This window comes from Curcuma longa, chromosome 4 (genome assembly GCF_044706935.1).
Source record: "Curcuma longa cultivar G26 ecotype Majalengka, Jawa Barat chromosome 4, ITB_CL_G26_1.1, whole genome shotgun sequence".
NCBI lineage: Eukaryota > Viridiplantae > Streptophyta > Magnoliopsida > Zingiberales > Zingiberaceae > Curcuma > Curcuma longa.
In genome coordinates, this window is record NC_133864.1 from 15702946 (window position 1) to 15728129 (window position 25184).

General features: G+C 39.3%; 5 protein-coding genes across 6 annotated transcripts; 1 reads left to right on the top strand and 4 right to left on the bottom strand.

Annotated features, from left to right (window-relative positions):
- Positions 1-3600: 3600 nt before the first annotated feature.
- Positions 3601-10148, bottom strand: LOC141827938 (uncharacterized). 2 transcript variants are annotated; one of them, XM_074715286.1, is made up of 7 exons: positions 10022-10148; positions 9928-9945; positions 9772-9835; positions 8098-9343; positions 6522-6719; positions 6285-6436; positions 3601-4286 (listed from the first exon to the last, which is right to left on the bottom strand). In XM_074715286.1, exons 4-7 carry the CDS (start codon positions 9332-9334, stop codon positions 3828-3830), a joined length of 2046 nt encoding a protein of 681 aa, XP_074571387.1. In that variant the 5' UTR covers positions 9335-9343; positions 9772-9835; positions 9928-9945; positions 10022-10148; the 3' UTR covers positions 3601-3827. The 2 variants fall into 2 exon arrangements, with proteins under 2 accessions (XP_074571387.1, XP_074571386.1); XM_074715285.1 differs by having other exon boundaries at positions 8098-9351.
- A 1546-nt stretch (positions 10149-11694) lies between these two features.
- LOC141825963 (uncharacterized) lies at positions 11695-17318 on the bottom strand. Its single transcript, XM_074713228.1, has 9 exons — positions 17072-17318; positions 15828-16941; positions 15098-15156; positions 14855-14924; positions 14004-14091; positions 12679-12839; positions 12429-12572; positions 12184-12312; positions 11695-12093 (listed from the first exon to the last, which is right to left on the bottom strand). The coding sequence occupies exons 1-9, from the start codon at positions 17245-17247 to the stop codon at positions 11929-11931; spliced, it is 2106 nt and encodes a 701-aa protein (XP_074569329.1). The 5' UTR covers positions 17248-17318; the 3' UTR covers positions 11695-11928.
- Positions 17319-19285: 1967 nt separating this feature from the next.
- On the top strand, positions 19286-20834 carry LOC141828042 (protein SOSEKI 2-like). The gene is made up of 4 exons (XM_074715394.1): positions 19286-19551; positions 19637-19749; positions 19825-20476; positions 20574-20834. Exons 1-4 carry the CDS (start codon positions 19292-19294, stop codon positions 20689-20691), a joined length of 1143 nt encoding a protein of 380 aa, XP_074571495.1. The 5' UTR covers positions 19286-19291; the 3' UTR covers positions 20692-20834.
- Positions 20835-20862: 28 nt separating this feature from the next.
- LOC141828041 (uncharacterized) lies at positions 20863-22164 on the bottom strand. Its single transcript, XM_074715393.1, has 4 exons — positions 22040-22164; positions 21878-21966; positions 21615-21767; positions 20863-21084 (listed from the first exon to the last, which is right to left on the bottom strand). The coding sequence occupies exons 1-4, from the start codon at positions 22128-22130 to the stop codon at positions 20929-20931; spliced, it is 489 nt and encodes a 162-aa protein (XP_074571494.1). The 5' UTR covers positions 22131-22164; the 3' UTR covers positions 20863-20928.
- A 135-nt stretch (positions 22165-22299) lies between these two features.
- On the bottom strand, positions 22300-23520 carry LOC141828161 (RING-H2 finger protein ATL52-like). Its single transcript, XM_074715533.1, has one exon. The coding sequence runs from the start codon at positions 23388-23390 to the stop codon at positions 22473-22475; it is 918 nt and encodes a 305-aa protein (XP_074571634.1). The 5' UTR covers positions 23391-23520; the 3' UTR covers positions 22300-22472.
- Between the last annotated feature and the right edge of the window lie 1664 nt (positions 23521-25184).

The window sequence follows — 25184 nt, forward strand, 5'->3', positions numbered from 1 at the left end:
GTAGTTTCAGAAACAAAACATACTACACAAGATGTGTGTTTTTAATTAGTAAGTGTTTATGTGTTTAATGAAGTGATTCCAATATACAATCTGAAAGGAATCCATTCTTCTTCATTGTTCCCCTTCTTGCATTAGCTGTATTTTATCCTCCAATGTTTCTCCATAATCATTCGGTACTTGTTTCCCGCTTCCATCTCATCATTTTTTAGCTGAAATTTAAGTATAGTAGATCCATTACTTGAAATAATTAGCAAATCAAGATAATCAGCATAATTACTTATGACTTTATTGCTTGTCGACCAACTGAATTAGATTCCTTACCGCCATCCACCAAAGTGAGAGTTCCACCCTGCATATGAGAGGAATATACAACGATGTTAGGAACAAAATCATACTGATTGCATAGTAATATATATGAATTCAAATTTTCTTATCACAGCTGCTTTAGATGCATCCATATGCTTCATATTTATTTTGTTTGATCATATTATGAGGGTGATTAGTTGTAAATTTTATTTTTTTAACTTGCTGACTTATTTAAACACAAGGGATCTGCTAATTGGATTAGAAAAATTCAAGCATCCATCTGTGTTAACTTTTTCACAGGTAGCGGATTCTTCGTCATTTGAGAGCTACCACTTTCATGTCCTGTCAAGGCTTGGACAATATTTCTCACCTTGTAACAAACTCAGATTCATTTTTATTCATTGGAGGTCGGAGGATGACCAAAAGAAATGGCAGAGTCAAAGCGCAAAAGGAGAAACAAAGTATATTGGATTCTTGCTCATTGAAAGGGACATCTAAAGGAAAAGAGAAATGAATTAGGGAGTAATATCTTGACATTGGTGCATCTTTAATTTACTTTCAAATAGAGATTTTATCATTTGGTAAATTGTTTTAGTTTCTATGTAAGATTTCCTCTTAGTGAGGTAATTTTCTTCACTTTATCTATTTCATCCAAATTCTTTTATCACTGCTACCCTAGAATTTTCAGAAAAATAATCTTCACTTGAACAGCACAGAATAACAAAAAATATCAAAGGTTTCCTCATCTATAAACAAAGTTCACTGAACCTATATCACTATCAATCACACTTGTTCAGAGAGCCAGTTTCATCATTGGATCTTTATCAACATTCAAACTAAACAGAGAAATCTGGATGGATACAGAGACGCAGATTCCTTTATTCATTTGCTGCAACTGGCTGGCTATCAAAAAAGTGCTTCAGTTACTAACTCTAAATTCCTTTGCATCTGCAGGATAATTTAGTTTTCCAGATCTTTGGATCTACAGACGATTGTGCATTGTTCGAGTTGGATCAGTCCTTTCTAGGGCTGTTCAATGTTTGCTTATCTTAGCACATGCAACTTTATACTGGAAGAAACAGGCAGATACGGTTTGCATGCTAAAATTTCTGCATATCTTCATCGAAAGGCAAGCTGTTGTGGGGCATGCATGCAAAGAAGATCTAATCTGAATTGGATGTTCTCATACACTTCTTCAGTGGTTAATCTTTTACAATCTCACATCCATGGATGTTGGTACAGTTACAAATATTTTAGCCCTCAACATAACGTGGTTTGCGTGGCCTCTTCCGACACAAGTCCTTCCTCTTTGGCCTTCATGACAGCCCCATTTGCAGATACACAAATGGTGGGACAGCATCTGCTCAGCTCTCCCCTCACTTCCCCCTTCCTACTTCACTAGTTATACTTGCATTTGTTTGATTCAGCCTTGTGTCTGTATTCTACACTGCCTCCATTAACCTCTCCTCCAACAAGACACTTACTGCCACTTCATCTTGCAAGTTCCCTTTTATAGATGTCTACCAGGAGGTCTCGCTCAAGGCGGGCTAACATGTCGTCGAGGATCACCGACGATGAGCAGATCAATGATCTCATGTTGAGACTCCAAGCAATTCTTCCTGAAGCCTGGGTTGGCAGCGATGGCAGGGTAGGTTGTCTTGAGCCGAGGAGCTTAGTGATGAGTTAAAGGGTGTTGCATTGTGAATGCAGGTGTCAGCTGGTAAAGGTTCTGCAGGAGACTTGCAGCTACATCAGAAGCTTGAACCGGGAGATAGATGACTTGAGTGAGAGGCTGATGGAGTTGCTCTCCGCGACAGATATTAGCAGTGCTCTATTCTGCACTGTCATCAGGAGTTTATTGATGTGATGCAATTTGCATTGTGTTAGTTCATTGATTTGTCAACTCAAGTGAGGAAATTGATATGTAGATTAGATAGAGCTCCCAGGTTTCTGCCTATTAATACCGACTGTTTGAGGTAGTACTGCTTGCTTTGCTTTACTCTTTTTATTTTAATATTTTAGCATTGATGATTAAAATAAGTCGTTTCTCCCTTTCGGTGCTAAGATTGATTCTCTTATATACGTCGATCTTAGCCAAAAGTCCTAGAAATGATCACTAAAATGCCCTGCTTAACTTCAGCAAGATCATATAGTAATTACAAAATCAAAATAGACAAAAATATTTGTATAAACTATTTACTTTTCCAAAACATTTCTCAACTCATGTTCTCACTCTCTATGCATTAAAATCCATACAGTAGTATGGATTAATCACGCTCAGATACAACTGCTGTTTCTGGTTGTAGTTTGAATTAACTCTTCGCAGTGGCCTGTTGCTTTATTGCCCTCGTTATTATCACACAAATGCGTTATCTAGACGATTATCAAGCATCCAAAACTTTTTCCAGCTTTAAAAGTCCCTTCTTGGAAGATCGATAAAAACTTCAAGAATTGCTATTGCTGCTGCTGCTGCTGCACACCAGGGGCGGGGCAACAGATTGCATCTAATGTTTCTTTTCTGCATATAATTGATTGATAATACAACTTTTCATCCATAATAATTAATACCACATATCTTTAAATGCATTTTAATTCATATTAAGCATAAACTTTAATACTCAAAATTATTATTATTAAATGGTAAAACACATATTCCTAAATATATTGAATAATTTAAATATCCTATTAAATAACACATATATTCAAAATATATTGAATAACTTTGATGGTAAAAAATACCACATATTACAAATGAGTGTGAGGTTGCATACACTCTATAAATTAAGATTGCAATATCTTCACTCACTCACTTTTGGCTGAAATAAAAAAATGACTCCTTCTGTTTAATCTCATCATGATAGAGATGTTAACCATTCGAAAATACAGATTATGGGACGTTGAAACTCCGATTAGTTCGTTGGTTACTTGTTAATTTGAAAGAATAACTACATTGCCAGAATTATTATTAAATCAAAACTTTCTCCCCCAAAACATTAACAGATGTTTATATAGACCTAAACTCTAAGAAAGATTCCTTATAAAAAAGGAAAATTTCTTAACAAACTCTAAAAGAAATAATCCTCATGAAAAATTTCTTAACAAACTCTAAAAAAAATATTCATAATGAAAAATTTCTTAACAGACTCATGATAAAGAGGACATCTTAGATGTATACTATTTTTATTTTATCTTATAAGCTACTTTATAAATATATTATTTTATTCAAACACTCATACTTACTAATTTTAATTGTTAATTATATTACAACTGCATTGCACGGGTAAAATATAGTTTAAATATATAATTAAGTTTTTGATACCTACAGAGTTTACTCTCGTACCGGTTAGTTCCTGCAGTTACAAGACAACAACATACAACTAATCAATCCGAAATACCATCCAATTCGCTCACTTCTTTATCCAGTCAGAAAAATAAGCATCTGAGCCAAAGCAGCAAGACCTCCATGTACATAAGCTCGTCATAAAAATACTGTTCCTCAGTATGTCATGGAGCTGAACTAGCTAGTTCTTGATGCTTTTTTTACCACGTGCTGCAAGCTTTGATGCAGCCTCTTCTTCAGACAAGGGAAGGTAATAGATCCTTGGTGTTGCCTTTGTTTTCTTAAACAGATCGTCGAGTGTCAGAGCAGGTGGGTCTGGTTCCCTTGGCGGAGGTGGGGGGAGTTGCTCTCTTACAGGCTGAGGATCAGGCTGTCTTTGCGCGGGAAACGGCGGTTGGTGCAGTTTCAGAGAATGCTGGCGAACAGGAGGTTGAGCAACCTGAGGTTGCTGAAAGTTTGCAGCCTTGGGGGTGTTTGGGTTCGAGGAAATGGAAGCTGGGGATTGTGGTGGGGCCTCAGTTCGTGCCTTGACTTCTTGGGGGTCAACAAACTCAGCGACCAAAAGATTTCCACCGTTCGGAGGCCACTGCAGATTGTAAACAGCATTGCGTGTTGCAGTGGCTTCCTCCACTGAAGAATACTGCAAAAACAAAAAAACTATCCAGTAAGACTAAATAGAAATTAACTAATGTCCATTTGTAAGAGAGTAGATTTCAATACTTTGAAAATAGTGAAAAAACATAATTAGACAAGCTGAAGGGATAGAGGTTGATGGTGTAAAAGGTAATGGGGGATACTAGTTTACATGGATAAAAAGATATAAAGATTTGTCTTTTACTGGGGAACACTTGAATCAGACCAAAAAATGGCATGCATGCATGAACAAATAGGAGAAGAGGAAGAAATAGGGGAAAAGGCTTTTATTGGAGAGGAAGAAGGCTGCTGATGCTACTGCTGCCAGTGCGGTGTTGTTCCAAGAGAGTCTGGCGTCACCAAAACCATTACGATAAATATTAACTGTTTAGTTATGATAGTAACTTAGAGCGCCAGAAACTATTAAATATATCAATAGCATAATAAAGAAACTATTAAATATGCAGGTAACACAGCATAACAGACAGGATATATACAAATCTAGAGCATGTGTTTAAAACAAAAGTTACCTGATTATGAATGTCAAATAAAATTTAAATTTCATCATGAATAGGATTTCCAATAAATAAAGGCATTCATGTGTTTACCATAATATCTCAAGATATAACAAAACATTCCTTATTTACCATGGTTTAACCTAATGTTATTAGTTCTAGTAAGTGACAATCAAGTGCCATCAAGTTGAATTTAGATTGAACACCTAAATTAAATGCTAATATTATTAATTATAAACGGAGAACGAAACAAAGATAACTATAACTGTAAAATATTAAGACTTATATCATGTTATTGAGCAAAGCATTGAAAATGAACTCTCTCCAACAGCTTCAAGATTCTCAACTAAATCAACATGAATATACTTATATTCATGGATGCATTCATTAAGTGAAAAAGGTACAGAGACTGCAACATTTAGGAACAAAAGTTCCTGCTTAAACTGGTCATGGACACTTGTTTTAAGTACAAATATATTTCCTCAGTTTTTATAATTATCCTCACTCCTTCCATCTTCTCCTTCCTGCAGCAAAAGGCACCCATAAAAATAGCCTTCATGAAAAATGACAACAGAGACAAAGCTAAGGTAGCCGAGATTCACATCTAATGGTCAATGTAAAAAACAGGGGACCAGCTTTGAAGACAGTATGAAAAAAATACAAAGAACAAAGAAGAAATGAAGAAAAGAAATCAGCAGAGAAAGAAATGACAGTATCAAAGCCAGTTGCACTGAGTTTAAACTCTGGTACTCAGTTGCTTTATGTATCAAACTCTATACACAATTGCATCCTACCACTGGTAAGCTCCATAGTCACATTATCGAGAAAATCACTTTGATGGTTCCACCTTAAACTTTCCATATAATCTAGAGGGCATGAAATCCTCCTCCTGAATAAAGAGGTTTCACTTTATTTCCTACCAGCTAACAATCAAGCATATTTAATTATTTGAGATAAAGCATTAAAATTCTTCATTAGTATTTCAACCCTGTACGATTAAGCCAAATCTACCATGTGCACCTTACTGTCAACAATGGTTGTAGCATAATCTTATGGGTAACTCGTGGTCTGGTATCTCCAAATGGAGAATTGGAACATAATGGTCCAAAAACATGCTGCATGCCTCAACAAACAGCCATGCTAAGTTCAGCTAAGACACTATCCAGAAAGTTGGGTATCTGTGTGGATGTTGATCAACCAAATGGACAACAGATGCCCAATCAAGACATAATGAAGGAAACAAAGCATCAAATATTTTTATTTCTAAAAATAATACAGTACAGATATTGAACAACCCTAAGTCTATGTCTACATATTGAAATAATATAATGATGTCAATTCCTAGTTTTAAATTTTAAACTATAAGATTATCTAGGAGTAAATTAAGTATAAAGAACAATTACCCAACAACAAGATTGCAAACCAAATAACCATGAGGTTAAAAAGTAAAGAAGGAAAGTAAGGCTGACAATATATCATGTAGGACATACAGTCACATAGCAGTGGGTCTTAATGTGGTCCATCCAGAAACTGCAAACGGTTCCAGCTTTTGCAAGCAGCTCTTGAACAGCTTTAAGAGTAAAAGGGCGCAAAAATCTGTCGATTCTTAATGAAGTAGTTGCGGGTTTCTGTGATGGTGGAACTGCATGATTTAGAACAGCATTCAGTCAAATAAGATTATTCAAAATGTGAAATAAAACTAGGTAATACAAATCAACTAATCTCACCAATCCGTTCCCTTTGAGAATCTCCAGATGGCTTAAAATCAGATTTAATAAATGTGCGTCTAGGAGTAATTTCAAATGTATTCTTAGGTGTACTTGATGTACTGAGGTTAGATAATTGGCGTTCAGGAATTTTAACAGCATCTGAATTCCAACGCCGTTGCCTCTTGGGAACCTCATTGATTGCAACAGCTTCTTGGTCTGACCAAAAGGGACATTAAATTGATTGCTTCACTACTGAAGTAGTATTGTACCAAGTAAGAAACACAGCGGTAAAAAAATAATGACCCAAAAGACTAATATAAAGTAGAATATTGAAACAATATAATCTACTAAACTTGGATCATATTTGAAACACAAAAAATAGAATATTGTGAACAATATATAAAAAGAAGCAAGTAACGAATACAAAATAGTAATTTGGCCATAACAAAAAAGGTTGGTTGATGAGCAGTGTAGATACTACTATGATTAGATGAGAAATAGCAGCACAAACACAGCTAAAACTCCAATGTAGCACGTTGCATTACAAAGAATTTAAAATAGCTGCACAAAATTATATATAAAAACCTAAATTGCAGCCAATGCACTATCCCAACACCTTGTTCAAACAATCAGTAAAGCTACTATCAGAAACAACAAATATCACATATTTCCACATGCAACAATCAGTTAATCATCTGCAGATTATGTATCAAAAGTTTCCATTGAACTACAAAGATATGAAGCCAAACTGCAAAGAAACTTACCTATTAAAACTATCAAGATATCTGTTTTGCATCCACAGTCAAACGGATAAAATGACTGAATCAAGTTGATTTTTTTAGTACAAAAATTGAAATTCACAAATGCTAGCTATAAAGCTCTACGTGCTAAGAAAGCAACTGGTTATTTCCATTAAACAACAAATTAATAGTTTCAACTGTTTGGCGATGGTTATATAGATCTTGTTCCACCATTAAATAGTAAACAAGAGTATATAAGGCACTACTATTGGTAATATCCAGACTTTTTAAATTACCTTTTTGATTACGCTAAATAAAAATTCTTTAGTCTCTCATTATCCCTTGTACCTTGAACTCTAATCTGTTTATCTGATTTTACAAGTACCTTCAAGATTGACATAATTCAGGCTAAAGCAGTGCATCATTTTCACAGTACAGCATACTGTCATGGCTATATGCTCCATCTGGTAGAAAAAGATTAAGTTTTCCTGTACACTGCCAAGAACTTAGCCTTTAAAAACAGATAAATAAGTTGTTACATGCCACATAGGATTCAAGTTGAGGAAGGACCAAGTTGGAACGTTAAACCAATTTAGTTTGAGCCATTTTCATACATAAGTCATAATGGATGACAAATGTTGCAAGGCAGTTTAGCTTATATGCTTTTAGATTTTGCAGTGGACTTCACTCTATGAAGACAGAACCTATTAAATGTGCTTAGACCTAGGGTTATGATACCATAATGATAGAGCAAATATTTGTCACCATACTCAGTAATGAAAATAATATTATTCAAGAAAGGAAAATAGCAAATAAAATCAAATGGTCTAACACAACATTAGAATTGCCATTACCTTCTAACTTTCTCTTTTCAGTAAGGACTGTTGGCTTCTTGATGTCTTCATCAATGATTTCCTCCATAATCAACCCATCCTGCTTAACGTCAATGTTTTTTATATCACTAACAACAAGCTCCTGTGTCACCTCAGTTTTTTCAACCAATTCCTCAGTCTTGATATTGGAATCGATGTTCTTACTCTCCAAGACATCATCCTCCATCAACTCATCACTTGAACTCCTATCCAAGTTCAATTTTTCTGGAGACTCTTCATCGAGATTATCTTCTTTCTTGCCTTCATCAACAAATATACTCTTTTTAATTTTTGTATCTTCCAGGGAAACCAGGTGCTTAACTTGCTCGTTGGCATCATGCACAGTCTGCAGATCGCCACCTAGTGAAGGAACAATGTTGGATGATGGTTGAACCATCTCCTGCTTAACAACCTCTTTTTCTAGATGAAAGTCATCAGCATTTAAATTATCCTTTAGTTTATTCTTTTCAATAATTGACACAGAATCAATAGGAATGGACTCACACTTAACCTGGGATCCTAAGTCTAGGCTGACCACTGATACCTGATTGTGTGATTCAGGGCTGATTTCCTCAAGGGGCAGGTTTGAATTGTCTTGCACTGGTTCATCGGGCTTTTCTTCAGATCTTGTTATGACTGCATCCGAATCGTGCTGCAAGGTCATAGTATGGCTCTCAGTTGCACCATCTTCTAGGGAGACCAAGTTAGCTTCTGTTTCTGAAGTGGACGCATCCAATCCTGAAGAAACTGTCCTAGCATCTTCCACTTTCAAGTCTTTGTTGGTCACTTCTGAAGTAGCTTCTGTTGCAACATCACATACAGTCTTTCCAAATTTTGTATGACCATCACAAATGCCAGCTTTGGTAATGTTGGCACTGTTGGCATCTTTATCAACCATAGCGGCATTGGAGAAGTCATCTTGTTCATCTGGATCTTTAACTTTGTTAACCATAGGGGCGTTATCTACTTCATAATTTTCTGTCTGAACTTGCACACTGTCACTCTGATCTTCCACCTTAGGTTCATCTTTTTTGACTTCATCGTTCACTTTTTCTTCAATGTCCATAATCTCAGCATCCATTGCTTCAGCTAACCTCCTTACCAGTTCATCCTTCAGGCCTCTTACTGGGAGTTTTCTTCTCTTCAGCTCTTCTTTCAATTCTGTGACCCTCCACTGGTCAATGGATTTATTGTTGAGCACCGGATATGGCGATGACATACTTATAGACTGCAGTCCTACAACACATGATTTTCTTTAAAAAAGTTGACAAATTGCACAATATGATGCGGAACTATGTAACGAAGGAGAAGAGTTGAGAAATCACGAAATTCTAGAAACATAATGCAACGATCATCACACTGAAACATAAAAGCTCAAATCTGAAACAAAGAAACTTTTGAAATGGTCAAAGAAAAACAACAACAATCAACATAAGCGAAATTGCGAAGGAAAACTAAAAATCTTTTAAAAACTGAAAGTAAATCCTGACTTCTTGGGCAAACTGAACCATTTAAGTATGCAACAGCAAGCAATCCACAAAAAAAAAAACTACAAACCATAATCACCCGAGAAGAAGACCACAAGTACCAAAACTCTAATGCAAGCTCCTAAACCTTTACTACCATGAAAACACCATCAAGGAGCGAAGAACCCACCGTGAAGGTAGCTACACGAGAAGTGGGACGGTCGAGGGCTTAGAAGAAGCCAGGACGAGAAACCCTAGTTTCAGGACAAAAAAAAAAGATAGATATTAGATCGCAACGAAAAAGTAAATCCAAAGGAACGAATCTCAGGGGAACGGTCGCAGCCACCTTAATCGTCTTTCCTACCTGAAACAAAAAAGAACAAGAAAATTATAAAAAATAAAAGTTTAATCCACGAAGAAGATGAAAGAATGATCTCTACGGCGAGGAAGCGGCACTGGGAGACAGCTCTTTTCTAGGGTTTGCTCGCGCTTTCCATCGATTTGGCTCCAAGCAGGAGCGGAGAGGGAGCGACAGGAAGGCGAAGAGGAGAGAGGAAAGGGCGAGGGTTTGTGGTCGGGATGTAAGACGGCTACCGTAGTAGGCAGGTATTTATAGCCCCGGTCTGTCTAGACGAAGCACACCAGAAAGGATCGGTCCGGAAATGGTCAGGTCAAGTCCGGTCCGTTCTGGTTACAAGAGATGGAACGAGTGAGGAGTCATAGTGCCCCCATTATTTTTTAATTAATAAATAAACCTATCATTATTTTTTATGAGGTTTAAATTTACGGTAATTTTTCAAATCCCGAACTTGATTTGGGGTATTATTCCAAACACGTACTTCAATTCACGTACTTCATTTTTGAATTGATCTGGTTCGTCTCATTTTCTTTTCCATAATATCTTTTGAACTTTTTTATATTCATCCATGAAAAAAAATTTTTGAACCACTTTATTTTTTTCAAAAAAACTTAATCTCCTCTCTCAGTTCCGTTTGTTCACTTTCGAATTACTCTCAAATAGGACATGAATATATTCAAAAATTTGATGAGTATATAAGTCTTTGAAATCATTCTAAATTCTTAAATTTATTAGTCACTTTTGGATGAAAAATTGATGAATCTTCATTATTCAAAAAATAAAAAATTTGATATATTTGAAAAAAATGAAATCCAATGAATTCATTTGTAGTATCGGTTAATGAATATGATCGTGATGCACTTTTGATATCATTTATTATACTTGAATTGAATTTTTAAAAATCATTGCTCTTAGTAGAGTGTAACGCAATGGTGTTTGATGACATGGATGTAATAAGAAAATTAAACGGAGCATATTGGAGTTGTTTGGAGTAATTTGGATATCTCTAGATTCATCAATAGACAAAATTGATTGATAAATCTAGAACATTCTAAAAATCAAAACTTTAATTTTGTTTATTATGGGAGAGTCCCATGAACTTATTTGTGATGTCGAATAAGTATCATCGTCATACCATTTACAATGAGGCTCTGACATAATTTCTCAAGACAGGTACGAGTTTTAAAAAAATTGAATTCAATACAGTGTACCACGATAATGTTTGATGGTTGTTACTATGTGATAGAATCGTCGTTTATGAATTTTGATATTTTTTTTAAATTGTAGAATTGTGTGATCATATCCTCCTACATGAGGTATGTTTCAATACTTACTTCTCGACATATAACTGTGGAACTAAGCTAACGTGCTCGGGGTCTACAATCTTTTACTGCACTTTAAGTGCTTATTTAAATTCTTCTAAATATTTTATCACTAAAGATAAGAATATAAATGAGTAAAAATTTAATTAAATTAAATTAATGATTGAATTTTAAAACAGGCGCAGCAACATCTGTCGCCTTTCGCTTTCACTTTTCTTTCTTTAACAAGATTAATTACATTTGGGAAAAATTTTAATTAATTTTATCAAAAATCAATATTTTATTAATTTAATTTTAAAAAAATTTCAATTCAATTTCGATTAAAATTTTGAAGCTTTGAAGCGATCGTTCAATCCTAACAAGAGTTTCTAAAATATTTGAGTAGAAAAACAGCTTCATTCATTACAGTGACAGTGATACAGGAAAAGGCGAATTGAACAACTCAGATTATCATACATACATTATTTTTCAATAATCAGGTACAACAGACGCACAGAGAAAACAAGCAAAAGATGATACTACTCCACCAGCTCAAAATTCATAATCACATAGGGATCGATCTCTTCTCTGGATATGCTGAAATAAGTCTGAATTCCGGAAATGAATTCCAGAGTTTGGAAATCTGGGAATTACAGAAATGGGGACTCACTCTCGAAGATGACTTGAATCAGTTGGTTCTCTGAACAATGGAAACTATGACAGTTACATCATCAAGTTTACCTCCTGTGAACGTAGGATATCCAGATACAAGGGCTGCGTCTGCAAATGGACTCCTGGCCGATGCTGATCTCCCTACTTCCTGTGCCCTCATCGCCAGGTATTCCGCAATCTCCTGAAATATCGAAAAGCATCATCGTAAAGTATATGAAAAGTTGAACACCAAAAGTTTTCTTTTTTTGTAAGTTCATTGTTAGGATCTGACCCTTGGCTTCAGACTTGCGTGCAGGGATTTGGACACAATGGCTGCTATTTCTTGCTCATATAGATTGTCGAATAGGCCATCGGTTGCAGTCACAATAGCGTCGCCTTCATACAAGCCAATTTTGTAGCTCTACAAGTCAAGAAGATGCATATAAGGATAGTGCCAGAGAAACCAATGGATTTAGGATTTAAGATTTAGGATTCATAGTTGATGGTAGTTGAAAAGGGAAGAAAATATATTATTACCTCGATGTACCTTGAAGGGTCTTCTCCCCTCTCAATCTGCAAAGGGAAGTTGAAACCGTAAACCATCGGAGTGGATTTTCTGAAAACGGTGCCATTTCTTATCAAAATGAATCCAGAATCTCCAATGTTGGCAACATGAAGAACCTATATAACATATATAAAATTGAATGTTAAAAGAGTTCTCATGTTGATCCTGATCAATCCCAAAATTAGACAAATTAAATACTCCAAAAGGCCCCAAAAAATGCACCTGTCCATCAAAATAACCAACCAAGACTGTTGAGGAGCCCAGAGAACTCACTTCGGCAGCACTTTTGACTAGAATTTCATTTGGATTACATCCTTCATATTTAGAGGCAAATCTCTGACAATTCTCCATCAGTTCTCTGGCATATAGCCCCGCATTGATTCCTGAAACATAAGATTGCAAGGAAACATAATGGGGACACATGTAAAGACATAACAATAGATTTTTCTGACCCTATCTTTTCTATGTAGATAATGTCAGAAAGATGTGGCTTAACATGTTCACAGAAAGTTCAGAAAATTTTATGGAATTGTTATCCTATAATGCCTTAAGTATATACAGGAACTTTCTAATAATAAAACAAAAAGAAGAAATTATAAACCATAATAGAATCACACCATAAGACTATAGACCAAGTTCAATATTTTGTAGGGAAGATGTGCTTCCAAAATTAAGTTTACTGATCATAGTGCCCTTTTGTTGAAGTACTTGATTAATATTCTTTATTTTGAGAGGCTTAGGTGCCTCCCTCTTTTACGGTGAAAATTTTAATAGCAAGGCACATAAGAGAGATAGTCCCTAGGTTTATGACAAGGTCAGATAACCTAAGTAACCAAGCGTTTTGGGTTTTACTTGTGGGCACTTCTTTTGCTAGAAAACTCCAACGTGAAGTATATAGATGCCAATGAAAGCAAAGGGATTGCAGATTTTGTGATGGAGGACAATCTCAAGGTGTGACTACCATCGACCTATAAGCACCAAAATTAGTAGGCATGTACCATCCTTCCAGGTAAGGAGAGGACAATTGACGATTTATGGGGTGGGAGAAACCTGAATAAGGGCTCAGTTAAATTATTGCTTGCAATTCCTAAAAATATAATAATAACCAAGAAAATGCCTCTCTTGCATCAAAGATGCTAATTGCTAAAGCGTTTCAAAAGTTTCTAGCTTAAGGAGTTGGATAATACAACGAGACTTCAGATTAAAGATCAGTTGCACTTAAATAAGTTGATCCAAGCATGTCCACACACTTGACTAAAGCTTAAACTACTTTGTTGAAAAGGCAACTACTTCAAAGATTCATCAACAATCACTAAATACACAACATGATACTTGTATGTATGTGATTAAAGCAAAAGACCTACATTTGGGGTTCAAACTCAATCCTCAAATATAAACCACCAAAGTATTGGATTGATAATATTTTTGACTAAGATAAGGTTAAGAAAGTGCATAAATTATCGTAGGCCTTTTTTCTGTGTGCTTAAACAATAATGAACTTCAAGAATAATCAAGGAAAAAAGAATTGCCTAAAGAAAGGGAAACACCTTCTAGGGACCATTGGCCTACACCATCAGCTACACCAAACCAATTATTTGATGAGATAAAGTAAGCATCTTCACCACCTGTTGACGCCTGGAATTAAAATTTTAAATCACTAACCTTGAATTAAATCAAACATTGTGAAACTGATTTTTCAATCATAACAAAATAAAAACAGCCAACTGAAAGAAAGACTGAGAACAGTGAAAAGGAGATATTTTGGTCATTCAAGATTGCAATGCTGAAAATGCATGAACACATCCTAAGTTTCTATCATCATTTCCACCAATTTTGATCTAATAGATTCAGCAGAGTTAATTAAAAGCAAGGAAAGTAGCTCTTTTGTCCATACTTTAACCACCATACTCATGTATAAAGATCAGATGTGTTCAAGGAACTCAGTTAGTATGAAAAGGTCAGATGTCAACACAGGAATCAAAATGTTCAATTATTGGAAAAATCTTTGATGGAGAAATAAAATAGCAGGTTATCTGAGAGATAGAGATGGATCAACAGCAAAAAGAATAGATTTCCTGTCATACGACATTGATTAGCTCAAAGCAGTAAAGAATCAAGTATCCAAGAAATTAAAGGTTCACTATTTGTTTGATTCAACAATGAGATGCTTCACTCAAGATATCTCTCTCATAAAAAACATTAGTGACAAAATATAGCGCCAAATACAAGAGGAGTAGTTGAAGAAGTCTGAATCCAGGACCTGATTTTAAATTGTGTTGAGGACAAAACTTGCCAACCTAGCAGTTTTTACGTCCTTCCCAGGAGATGGTTCATCATTTCAGTCAATAGTGGACCAATTTTCTAAAGGATTTAACTCATACAATTATTGTTCCAATACCTTTGAAGGATGGGGTATGATTGCAGCTCCAGAAGATAAGAAAAGGAAATCTGCTGGTGCCATGCCCACACTGGATTGGATAGAAATAAAAGTAGTGTTATGTATGAGCCAAAACATGTATTGACCAAAAACATCTAACAGAAGGTATTTGCAAGAAGGATATATATATATATGCACGTATGAACATACAACCTATGATATCATTGTACTTTACTCAGAATCAAGGAAAAGAGATTACTGTACCTATCTGGACTTTCATCTGCACTACTCTCCTGGTGTTTTCCATCTTCGGTATTTCCATCCTTCAAACAAAAGGATCATCAAAATTAAGCTTATGTGCAGAGATAATCATTTGTCAGTGACTTTGTTGACCAATTTATTAACTTAATCTTACTAATAGAAACATTCTTTTAATACTTCTGTAAGACAAGTAGTCACTCTCTTGTTTTTGTAAATGTATAACCAATTTTAATTCACCTATGTAAGCTGACAAAATATACGAGTGGACATAAAAGAAGAAACAATTTCGGTTAAAGAAGGCAAGACATTGTCCCAGTAGATTACAAAAAAATTAAAAAATTCACTGTGTGTGAAAAGACCACCACCAAAAAAGTAAGCAAGCATAGTAACAAGAGAAGAAAAAAATTATTCAACAATTTGCTTCTGTGACATCTAACCGTAGCTTTATTAGCATTTATTGTGCTTTCACCACCAACTTCATCAAACACGTACACGTTTTCATAAACTATAAGTTAAGTGAATGTCAAAGAAGAAATATTTATGAGTCGTGCAAATAATTAGTTGGGGGATGTTATGACCAAATCAAGAGGTAGATTAGCAGTAGTTAAGGATATTTGACTCAACCACAGGGCAAGTGTTTCAACAATCGTTTGACAAAATGTGTCCAACTATTCTCAGGTTATGTATGTTACTAAAAAAAAATCTAAAAGAGGATCAATGGCTTGAAGATTACCTCAATTATACTTCCACTGCTATCACTGTCCATTGAATCATCCTCCCAGGAAGGAATTTCTTCCAAAGCCACATCTGTGATGTCCTCAGATTTACAAGAGGCTTGTGAATCATCAATTTTTTTAATTTGAGCTTCAAAATGCTCAACTTTCTGATTATCTGGTTTTTCTAGAACCTTCTTGCCACCAGTATGTTGAAGCATTCTACCACTAGAATGATCTTTTGTTTCAAGATCCACATCTTGACTACTTAGTTGGCTAAAATCTTGAATTGCTTCAGAGGTTATTCCATTGGGGAAGCTTACTCCAAACTTTGCATCCTTGTCAGAAATTGTCTCTTCTCTAGGTTCCAGTGGTTCTCCTGGATCAGTTGCAACAACAGGGTCATCCTTCGATTCATCATTTTCACCAAGAAACTTCAGCTCTATTTTGTTGCCATTTATTCGTGAGGCTCGATCTTCCAACGACAGAACAGCCAAATCAGAACTTTCATCTGCCGACTCAACCAACTGATTTCCCTGCGAAGCAATAATTTCCATATCAGTAGTTTGCAGTACCTTTACTTTCCTGGAAGCATCGTCTTCTCCGAAGTCATGGCTGAACTCCTCATCGATATTTCTACTAACGTCTGGAGAGTTTACTATTATTTCCTGACCTTCGATCAAAGATGCAACATCTTCTCCTACGGAGACACAAGTTTCTTCGTCTGGTTCTGCAACTGTCCTGGATGCTTCAATGTCTCCGTTAATATTTTGCATCTTCTTCTCCAAAAAGGAAACCTTTGCTTCTCCTGCCGTCTTCTCCACACAGACGCTAAATTCAGTTTTTTCAATCGCATCAACCAGTTCCAACCCTTCGTCTCTTCCTTCCCTCAACGCCACCGAATCCGAAACCTGCGCCCGCTGAAGACCGGATCTTTTCCTTGTTTCCTGATTAACTTCACAGAAACTACTCTGCTTGGATTCTTCTGATTCCATTTTCTCCAATATTTCCTCACCCCTATCAGATACAGAGCTCTCAGAAACAGCGACCTCCTCTCGCTTCACCTCGTTGGCATCACCATACTTGAAGACGACGCTGCCGTGGGAACGCTCTGCCGAAACCACCAGCAGAAGTTCCCCAAAAGAAAGATCATAAAGAAAAAAAAAAAAGGCGTCGTCAAAACTTCAGCCCCTACCTCCGATCCTCGGTAGATTAAAAGAGCAAAAAGCAAAATGGAAAAGAGTCTTCAGTAGCAGAAAACGCCGATAACCTCGACAGGTAATGAGAGGAGATCCTCAATCTGTGAGTCGTGGGATGGATGGGCGGGCGGGAGAGCGAGCGGCGGAGTGGGAGCGGCGGCGGGGTGAGAGGCGAGAACTCGAAACACGCAGAGGAGAGAAGGAAGAGATCGAGGATCCCAGCGAAGGGGACCTCCGCCATGAACAATCAGCAGCCGGCGGCGGAGATTGGCTTTCACATAGTAATGGAAGTCCCGAATGCGGCGGTTTTGTTCGGTACCGTCGCTGCTGCGGAGGGCGGTGGGAGGAGCGGATAAAGATGGGGGAGACGGTGTGGGACACGTGCAAGGGAAACGCGTTTCTCCTACAAGCCTTATCCCAATTCTCTCGTGGGTACGTGTGGACCCGACCGCCCCCGTACAACCACGGGTAATTTAATTAAAAGTTGGATTAATAATAATTCATTAAGTGCCCCAAAATATAGCTGTAAAATTAAATAAATGTATATATATATATATATATATATATATATATATATATATATATATATATATATATATACACGAGGATGCTATCCTGCATGACACGTCCGTGCGCGATGCCCTGACCCATCGCCGTTGTCGCAGTCGGTGCTTCGTCCGGCGGCGGATTTCGATCGAATAGTGGTCGGAATCCGACGAATTTAATCGGAAACAGGGTTGATCGCGGTCGACAGTGGCGCGCTCCACTGTCAACCGCGCGATCGGGTCGGATTCCGACCAAATCGCGGCCAAAGACTGATCGAGAAAGAACCATCGTACGACACCGGCCCGTCCTCTACCGTCCGACGATCACGATTTGGTCGGAAACAGGGTCGATCGTGGCCGGCAATAGCGGCACCATTGCCAACCCTATTTCCGATCGAATTACGTCGAATTTCGACCACTATTCGATCGGAATTCGACGCCGGACGGAGCGCCGACGAGCGACGCATCGATCGCACCCAAGTCGACGGTAGTCGGACGGTGCGGCAAGGGCAGCGACGACGATGGCGGATCGCGGATGTCGCACACGGATCGCGAATTTCATATCACGCAGCATAATATTACCTATAGAAATTGAGATATGAAAAAGTTTAAAATAGATAATATATTCTATTTGGATAATTTATTGTACTTACAAGAGGAGAAGAAACAGAAAATTAGAATTATCTATCAATATCCTTTTGAGTTTTATTCTTGAAAAAATTTGACATCATGAAATATGAGCGATTAGACACTGAATAATGACTACATTATATAAGAAACGATGATGCAAAGATAAAATACCTAAATAGATAAATTAATTTAAAAATTAATACTTTAAAATAAAATTATAATTAAAATATTTTTAAATTTTTCTTTCCCTACTTTATATTCTAAATCAGAGTGTAAAAATTATGACGATTCATGAGCATTGAAAGGTAAATTTTATCTGTCTCTCTCTTCTTCTTAATTATCAAAATTTTTCTTGCTCTTATTTATCCTCTCCTTCTTTTATCTGTTTTTTCATCACTAAATAAAGCGTAAAGATTATATTGATTAGAAAAAACAGCTGTATGCACCTCATCAATTAATTTTATTTTATTAATTTCAAATTTAAATAAAACTTGAGTGTGACCATGCAACTTCCTGCTTCACAAGAAGTTAAAAACTCTCAAATTGAAAGACTACCTTAGTTCATATCCTCTTCCCATTATCACTAAGTTTTACTGTCAATTAACGACGTGGGGCCAGCTCAATCAATAATTAAACGATAGAGAGATTATGTTTCTCACCACCTCACGGACGTGAGCATTATCTCATGCCCATGCATGCAAGCCCTCGCCCACGAGACAGAGATAAAGGAAAAAGATTCACCAACTAATTGATTTACCTTTAATCGTATCTCTCTCTTGAAGATGAATTAACCTAACTAATGATGTGCTTGTTTAATAATTTAAAATATCTACAATTCGTTTTCTGTGAATTTTCATGGAATGAACATTAAGCATTGTTCTATCTAAAGAAAGCATTCAGGCATTCAGCAGCAGACGATCGGCTAAATTTCCGCTCAAAGCATTGTTCAGAGGTCCGTCGACGACGAACCAGTCCGATGTGAAAAAGTAAATCTTAGACATGTACAAGTACCGCCACTCGTCGGCATAAATACAGGAAAACAGAGGTACACGGCACTCTTCGGTCCCTCTCTCTCTCTTGTGCTGGTAAACTGGTTCGGTGTCGTTGGAGATGCAGAGCTATGATGATGGAGGTGGAAGAGCGAGTAGGCATAGTAACTCGCGTCCGCAGCAGCAGCAGCGGTTGATAAGGCCGGCGAGGAGGGTTCAGGTCATCTACTACCTCAGCAGGAACGGCCAGTTGGAGCACCCCCACTTCATCGAGCTGCCTTACCTCCCCAACCACCAGCTTCGCCTCAGGGATGTGACGGAGAGACTCGCTGTTCTGCGAGGCGAAGCCATGCCTTCCCACTTCTCATGGTCTTGCAAGAGGTATGTACGTAGTTATCGAGTCGTCTCCCTTGATGTAGCACATTTGTTCTGTTTTCTTGCTTTTCATTGGCCATGGAAAATTAAGGGGCTACAAGAATGGGTACGTGTGGAATGACTTGACCGACGACGACGTTATCTATCCGGCCGACGGAGTTGAGTACGTGCTCAAGGGCTCTGAGATCTTCCCTGACAGTTATGGTTAGCTTAGGATCCTTCTTGAGATTAGGAGTTTCTTGATTTAGGGAGAGATTTAGCTTGAAATTTATGTGGCAGAAGGTTTCCGGCACATTCCTACCAGCGGCAGGCGGCAGAAGCCACTCCCGGTCTCTAACAAATTTCACCTGGAATCGGAAGAGGAGGAGGAAGAAGAAGAAGAGGTATTGATGAAGGAGGAAGAGAAGAACAAGGGGAACGGTAAGAGCTCCGCGAGCGATGACGCCGGCCGCTGCTCTCGCGGCGTGTGTACGGAGGAGATGGAACGAATCGGGACTCGGATCGAGATGCCGCTCGACGACTCTTCCCCGCCACCATCCACGACCTCCTCGGACAAGCCCGGCGGCAGGAACACCTCCCGACGGTTCGAGGACACCGATCACCCATCGTCTTTCACTCGGGGCTCGGCGCTGCTGCAGATCATCGCCTGCGGGTCAGCAGCACTAAAACGAGGCAAGATCGCCGGTTCCGGCAGCGGGGCAAGCAAATCCGCCCCCACCGCCGGCTCGGGTGGCGAGCAAGGCGCAATGAGCCGGCGCGTGTGTCGGGCGACGGTGGCGCAAGAGGAGGAGCTGCGGCGCGTCCCGGAAAACCCCCGGATACGCCACCACCTTGTGGACGACAAGGAGTACTTCAGCGGGAGCATCGTCGAGGGCAGCAAGTACTATCTCCAGCCCGCTCTCAAGAAATCCTCCTCCTGCAACGAAGAAAGGTTCCTCTGCTCTGCAAATTAAAGCTTCTTAATTTCCAGCATTTAATGCCCAATTAACTGTTCACATGCAGCACTTACTTTCCTTTATGGTGATCAGGAGCTTAAACGTAAGGATTGGAGAAGGGAAGTCGGAGCTAGAGGAAGAAAATGGAGGAGAAGGCTCGAGAGGGAAGTGTATCCCTGGGAGGAGGAAGTCGTCTGCCAAGCAACAGTGAAACAAGAGGGGGAAGCAGAGCAGAATCCCTTGCGAGTCTCCTGTTCATAATGAATGCTGTTTGACTTTGGATAGCTTAGTCACTGGTGCAACTGAATCTAAGCTTAGATTCTTTCTTTATGCTTAAATCTTAGCTGGATACTGTGGAAGACAAGGAAAGAGGCAAATTAAGTAACTGAAAGAGGAAAGACACCATTTTTATAATTTTTGTTTGCTGTCCCTCGAACTTTATAGTGAGCTAACTAAACAAGAAGCCATGTAGTGAGATAGGAATCTCGAATGCTGACATTCTTTCACCCCTCTTACAACCATTTCGATCGTAAGAGGATATTTCAGATATGTTCAAATCCTTGCACGCTTTGATCAGCTCTTCGCCCACCTTCTGAGCAGCTTCCTGAAATCAAATACCAGCATGATTATGAGAACTTTGTCAAACAACTCAAAAGGTCGCACAAAGCACTGCATGAATACAATGTAGCAAGACAAGATCCATAGGAGAACAAAAATATTAACTCTATCTATTGGAACTCATGGCATGTGCTCTAACAAGTATGAAAGTGTCTACTGATCCATACATGTATGTTTCTATCACTCTGAAAGTATCATTCTTCACAGTCTAGCTTTTTGATCGACGGTGAAAGAACACATAGCATGGTTATCTCATATCATCAGCCACAGTGACAAGATAAGTAAAGTTACAAGAACATAGAACTAGTATCTCATACAAGTACTCTATTTTTTTCAATTGGACTCCTAAGCAAACAGCAATTTGCAACTCCTTTCACGAATTATGACCAATATTGAAATAAGGAGTTTGAAGAAGTGAAAATTAATGAAGAGCAGAAATGTCTCGCTAGAAGAGTCACTTCACTACACGCCATGAATTCGCAAGGGAGACAGTCCATTGGATTAATGTTTACTTACCGCACTGGTACATGGAGGATTTCCCCGAATCGATTTCTGCAACGTGCTGCCGTAGAAGAGAGTTTTCTTGTTTTGATCATCGACCAGCATCGCATACAATTGTTTGTTGGAGCAGAACACAGAGAGCCTAGGCTTCCAAGCCGAACCATTGTACTTCACAACAAGGAAAAGAAGAACACATCGAAAGCTTGAAAAATTATCACACAAGGTGCCAACTTGAAGTCTTGAACTACCCTAACTATCGCTAAGCGAAAAGAGGGTACCTTTCCTTGCATCCTCCGGTTTCTTATCTTGGCGCTCTCTTCCCGAGCGTTATTCCTTGCGTCGATCCGAAAAAATTGCCGGCGAGGCACTGTCCGACCAAAATTTCAACGCAAACGAACAATTTATACCGTAAAAGGCGCTTGCAGTGTCGGAAAACCTACCATGGCGGATAGGGAAGGCGAGGCGATGCCCTTCGAGCAGCGCGCTCGCAAATCCTTGGGAGAGACTTGAAGGAAGCACCAGCGCAGACATCGCTCATCCAAGGGAACAGAGATTGAATTGGGGGAGAATTGTATCAAGCCCTAGAGCTGAAAAATTGTGGAAACGGGCTGGGCTACCCCAAAAATGGGTCGCTATGTGGATCACACTAATTACGATATAAAGTTCTTTAGAAGTTGAACAAAATTTTACAATTGGAACATTTGCAAACAACTAATCAGAAACTCAACTTCCATGATCTCAGAAAAAACTTCCATGATTAACTAGAACAGGTATATCAACAAAAGTGGCTAGCTCTCAACTTGCTGAGAACCAAAGATATCTGAAAAAGTTGTCATTTTTATGACTTGGAAGAGTATTATACTCGTGTACATGTTACTGTGGAAAAACTGAGCTTCGAGCTCGCCCATGTACTGAGAAGATGAACCTTTCACTAGCACCTCCTAAGGATCTTCCCATTTCCTTGCGGAAAGAGTTGGCATGGCGAGCATGCTTTGCCCTGGTTGTGGTTCCAGCGTGCGAATCTTCCTCCAAGGTTTGCTTTTTATTGTTATTGATGTTCCTGAGACCTTCTTCCAGCTCCGGGAAAATTGAATTGACGGAGAAGGATCTCCTGATGGGCAGGAATTCATCTTCCCCGATGTCGGTAGGCACTTGCAACTCGGCGCTTGGGATGGGGACTGCTACGGCTCGATTTCTAGCTCCAAGTTCCGATCTTTCACCTTCGAGTTCCTCTTCTGAGGTACCAGGACTGAGATCGATTTGCTGGCCGGCTATCTGATCGTTGTCTGCTGATGCGATCGTATTGGGGCCGGCGAGAACCAAGCCGGATTCAGGTGGCGGTAGAGAGGAGGAGGAGGAGGAGGAGGAGGGCAAAGCAGTTGCAGCGGTGACGGAGGTTGGAGCAAGGATTGGAGCTCGGCAAAGGGGGCAATTGACGTGGGATCGTAGCCATGTATCGATACAACCGAGGTGGAAGGCGTGCTCGCACTTCGGGAGGAGGCGGACGAGTTCGCCGTCGCGAAACTCCGAGAGGCACACGGAGCAGCCCGTGGCGAAGGCTCCGAGGACGCCGTCGCCGGCCTTGTAGGCCCACGCGGTGATGGACTCGATGGCGGACTCATCCAGGCCGACCGTTCGTATGTACCAGACGTGGTGGTGCACAACTTCTTCGCCATCGCCATCGCCATCCCCGCCATCATCGTCCTCGAGCGGCGCGGCGGCGACAGGGTCGTCCCGGGCGGCGGAAGCACCGCGCCGGCGGCGGATTAGGAGGAAAGCGAGAAGGATCATGATTGCGGAGACGGCGAAAACGGAGGCGGCGGCGACGGGGAGGGCGGGAAGGAAGGATCTGGAGTGGTGGAGCCTAGGAGGAGGAGGAGGAGGGCAAGGAGGCGGAGGAGGAGGGCAAGGAAACGGAAGCGGGCAGCCGCGTAGTCGAAGAGGCGGCGATTAGGGCGGCTTGGGGCCATCGTAATGGCCGTGGAAACGAGGTTCTCCTTCCACCTCTACATAACTTCAATGTGAACCCATCTACGACGTTCATTTTCTACACAATTTCGCACCGCCAGAGCCCATATTGTCTCCTCCAGTATCCGGTGACCACGTCGTTACAATCGATTTGTGAGTACATAAATTTGGGGACGAAAAATTGAGAACGATCGGGTATGAGATGTGGACTGGGGAATTTAGTCAAACCAAAATCAATTGCAACATGATTCTTGGACTGGGACAGAAATAGTCAATATTTAAATTAGTCATCTTACATCATATGTAATATTTTCAATTCAATCACTTGGTATATGGATGTGTCATTATATCATACAATATATAGATTGTATTCCTATTATATTCCTGCATAAAAGTTGAATTTATCATCCTAACAACCCCATAAAATCCTGTTCAATAAGTGGAATATATTAGTTGTCCGCTTCCCAATTTAAAGGTCCACTCGTTCTTAAAACCAGTATTCTTAAGACCATAAGAGGGAGAGCTCTCCGTTAGTTCTCCTATAGCTGGATTCTCTGGAACCATAAGAATCCTTAAAATGGGATTCCAACTCAGCACCTTTTGAGATTTTGAGAAGAGTTGCTCTTTGGATAGCACAGTACGATGAAAGTTGTAAGCTGTGTTCGGGGGAGAGTTATTGTCTATCGTTGGCCTCTATGGTAGAATCAGTCGGGGAGGCCTGAGAGGCGGTGGTTTACCCTGTGGCGGATGTCAACGGTTCGAGTCCACTTATCTCCAGCCCGTGAACTTAGCTGATACTATGATAGCACCCAATTTTTTCAATTCGGCAGTCCGATCTATGATTTATCATTCATGGATGTTGATAAGATTCTTCTATTATTAGCAGCACCTTGATGACATAGCCTTAACGTTAATGACAAGATTCAAACGAAGGAAAGGCTTACGGTGGATACCTAGGCACCCAAAGACGAGGAAGGGCGTAGCAAGCAATGAAATGCTTCGGAGAGCTAAAAATAAGCATAGATCCGGAGATTCCCGAATAGGTCATTTGTATCTATGAGGAGGTAAATCGAGAAGCTACATTAACTTTGATTTTATTCATATTATAAAATCATATTTGATGTGTCAAATCATTTTGGAAAATTTGAGGGCGTTTCTATTTTATGGGTAAATCCACACTGAGGCCCACGAATAAAAGCCCATAACTACTGCCCGGTCCAATAGCATTCCCATAACAGTGTGTTTCTGCTCAAGTTTTTTTCTAAATCCTTAACCAAACATCGCACTGTGGATCATTTTCTTCCAAGAGAAGTTGACTAATCAAGAAGTTGACTAACACACGTGCCACGTGTATAGTTTGAGGTTTGACCTCGATCTCTCACTCAGTGCTTGTATTATAACAGAGACAAATCCATGGCTAGCTAGCTGGCTAGCTCCATTCTCCAAACTGATCCCTCTCGCCTTTGCGCAGCAGCAGTACAGTAGTCCTCCTCCTTCCCATGCAGCACACGTCGCCATGGACCAACCACCTTTGCATGCATGTGTAGATCATCGCTTCGACATGCCTGCCGTGGGCTGTCTCCTGCCACCATGTGCAACATGCATGGCCGATGCCTT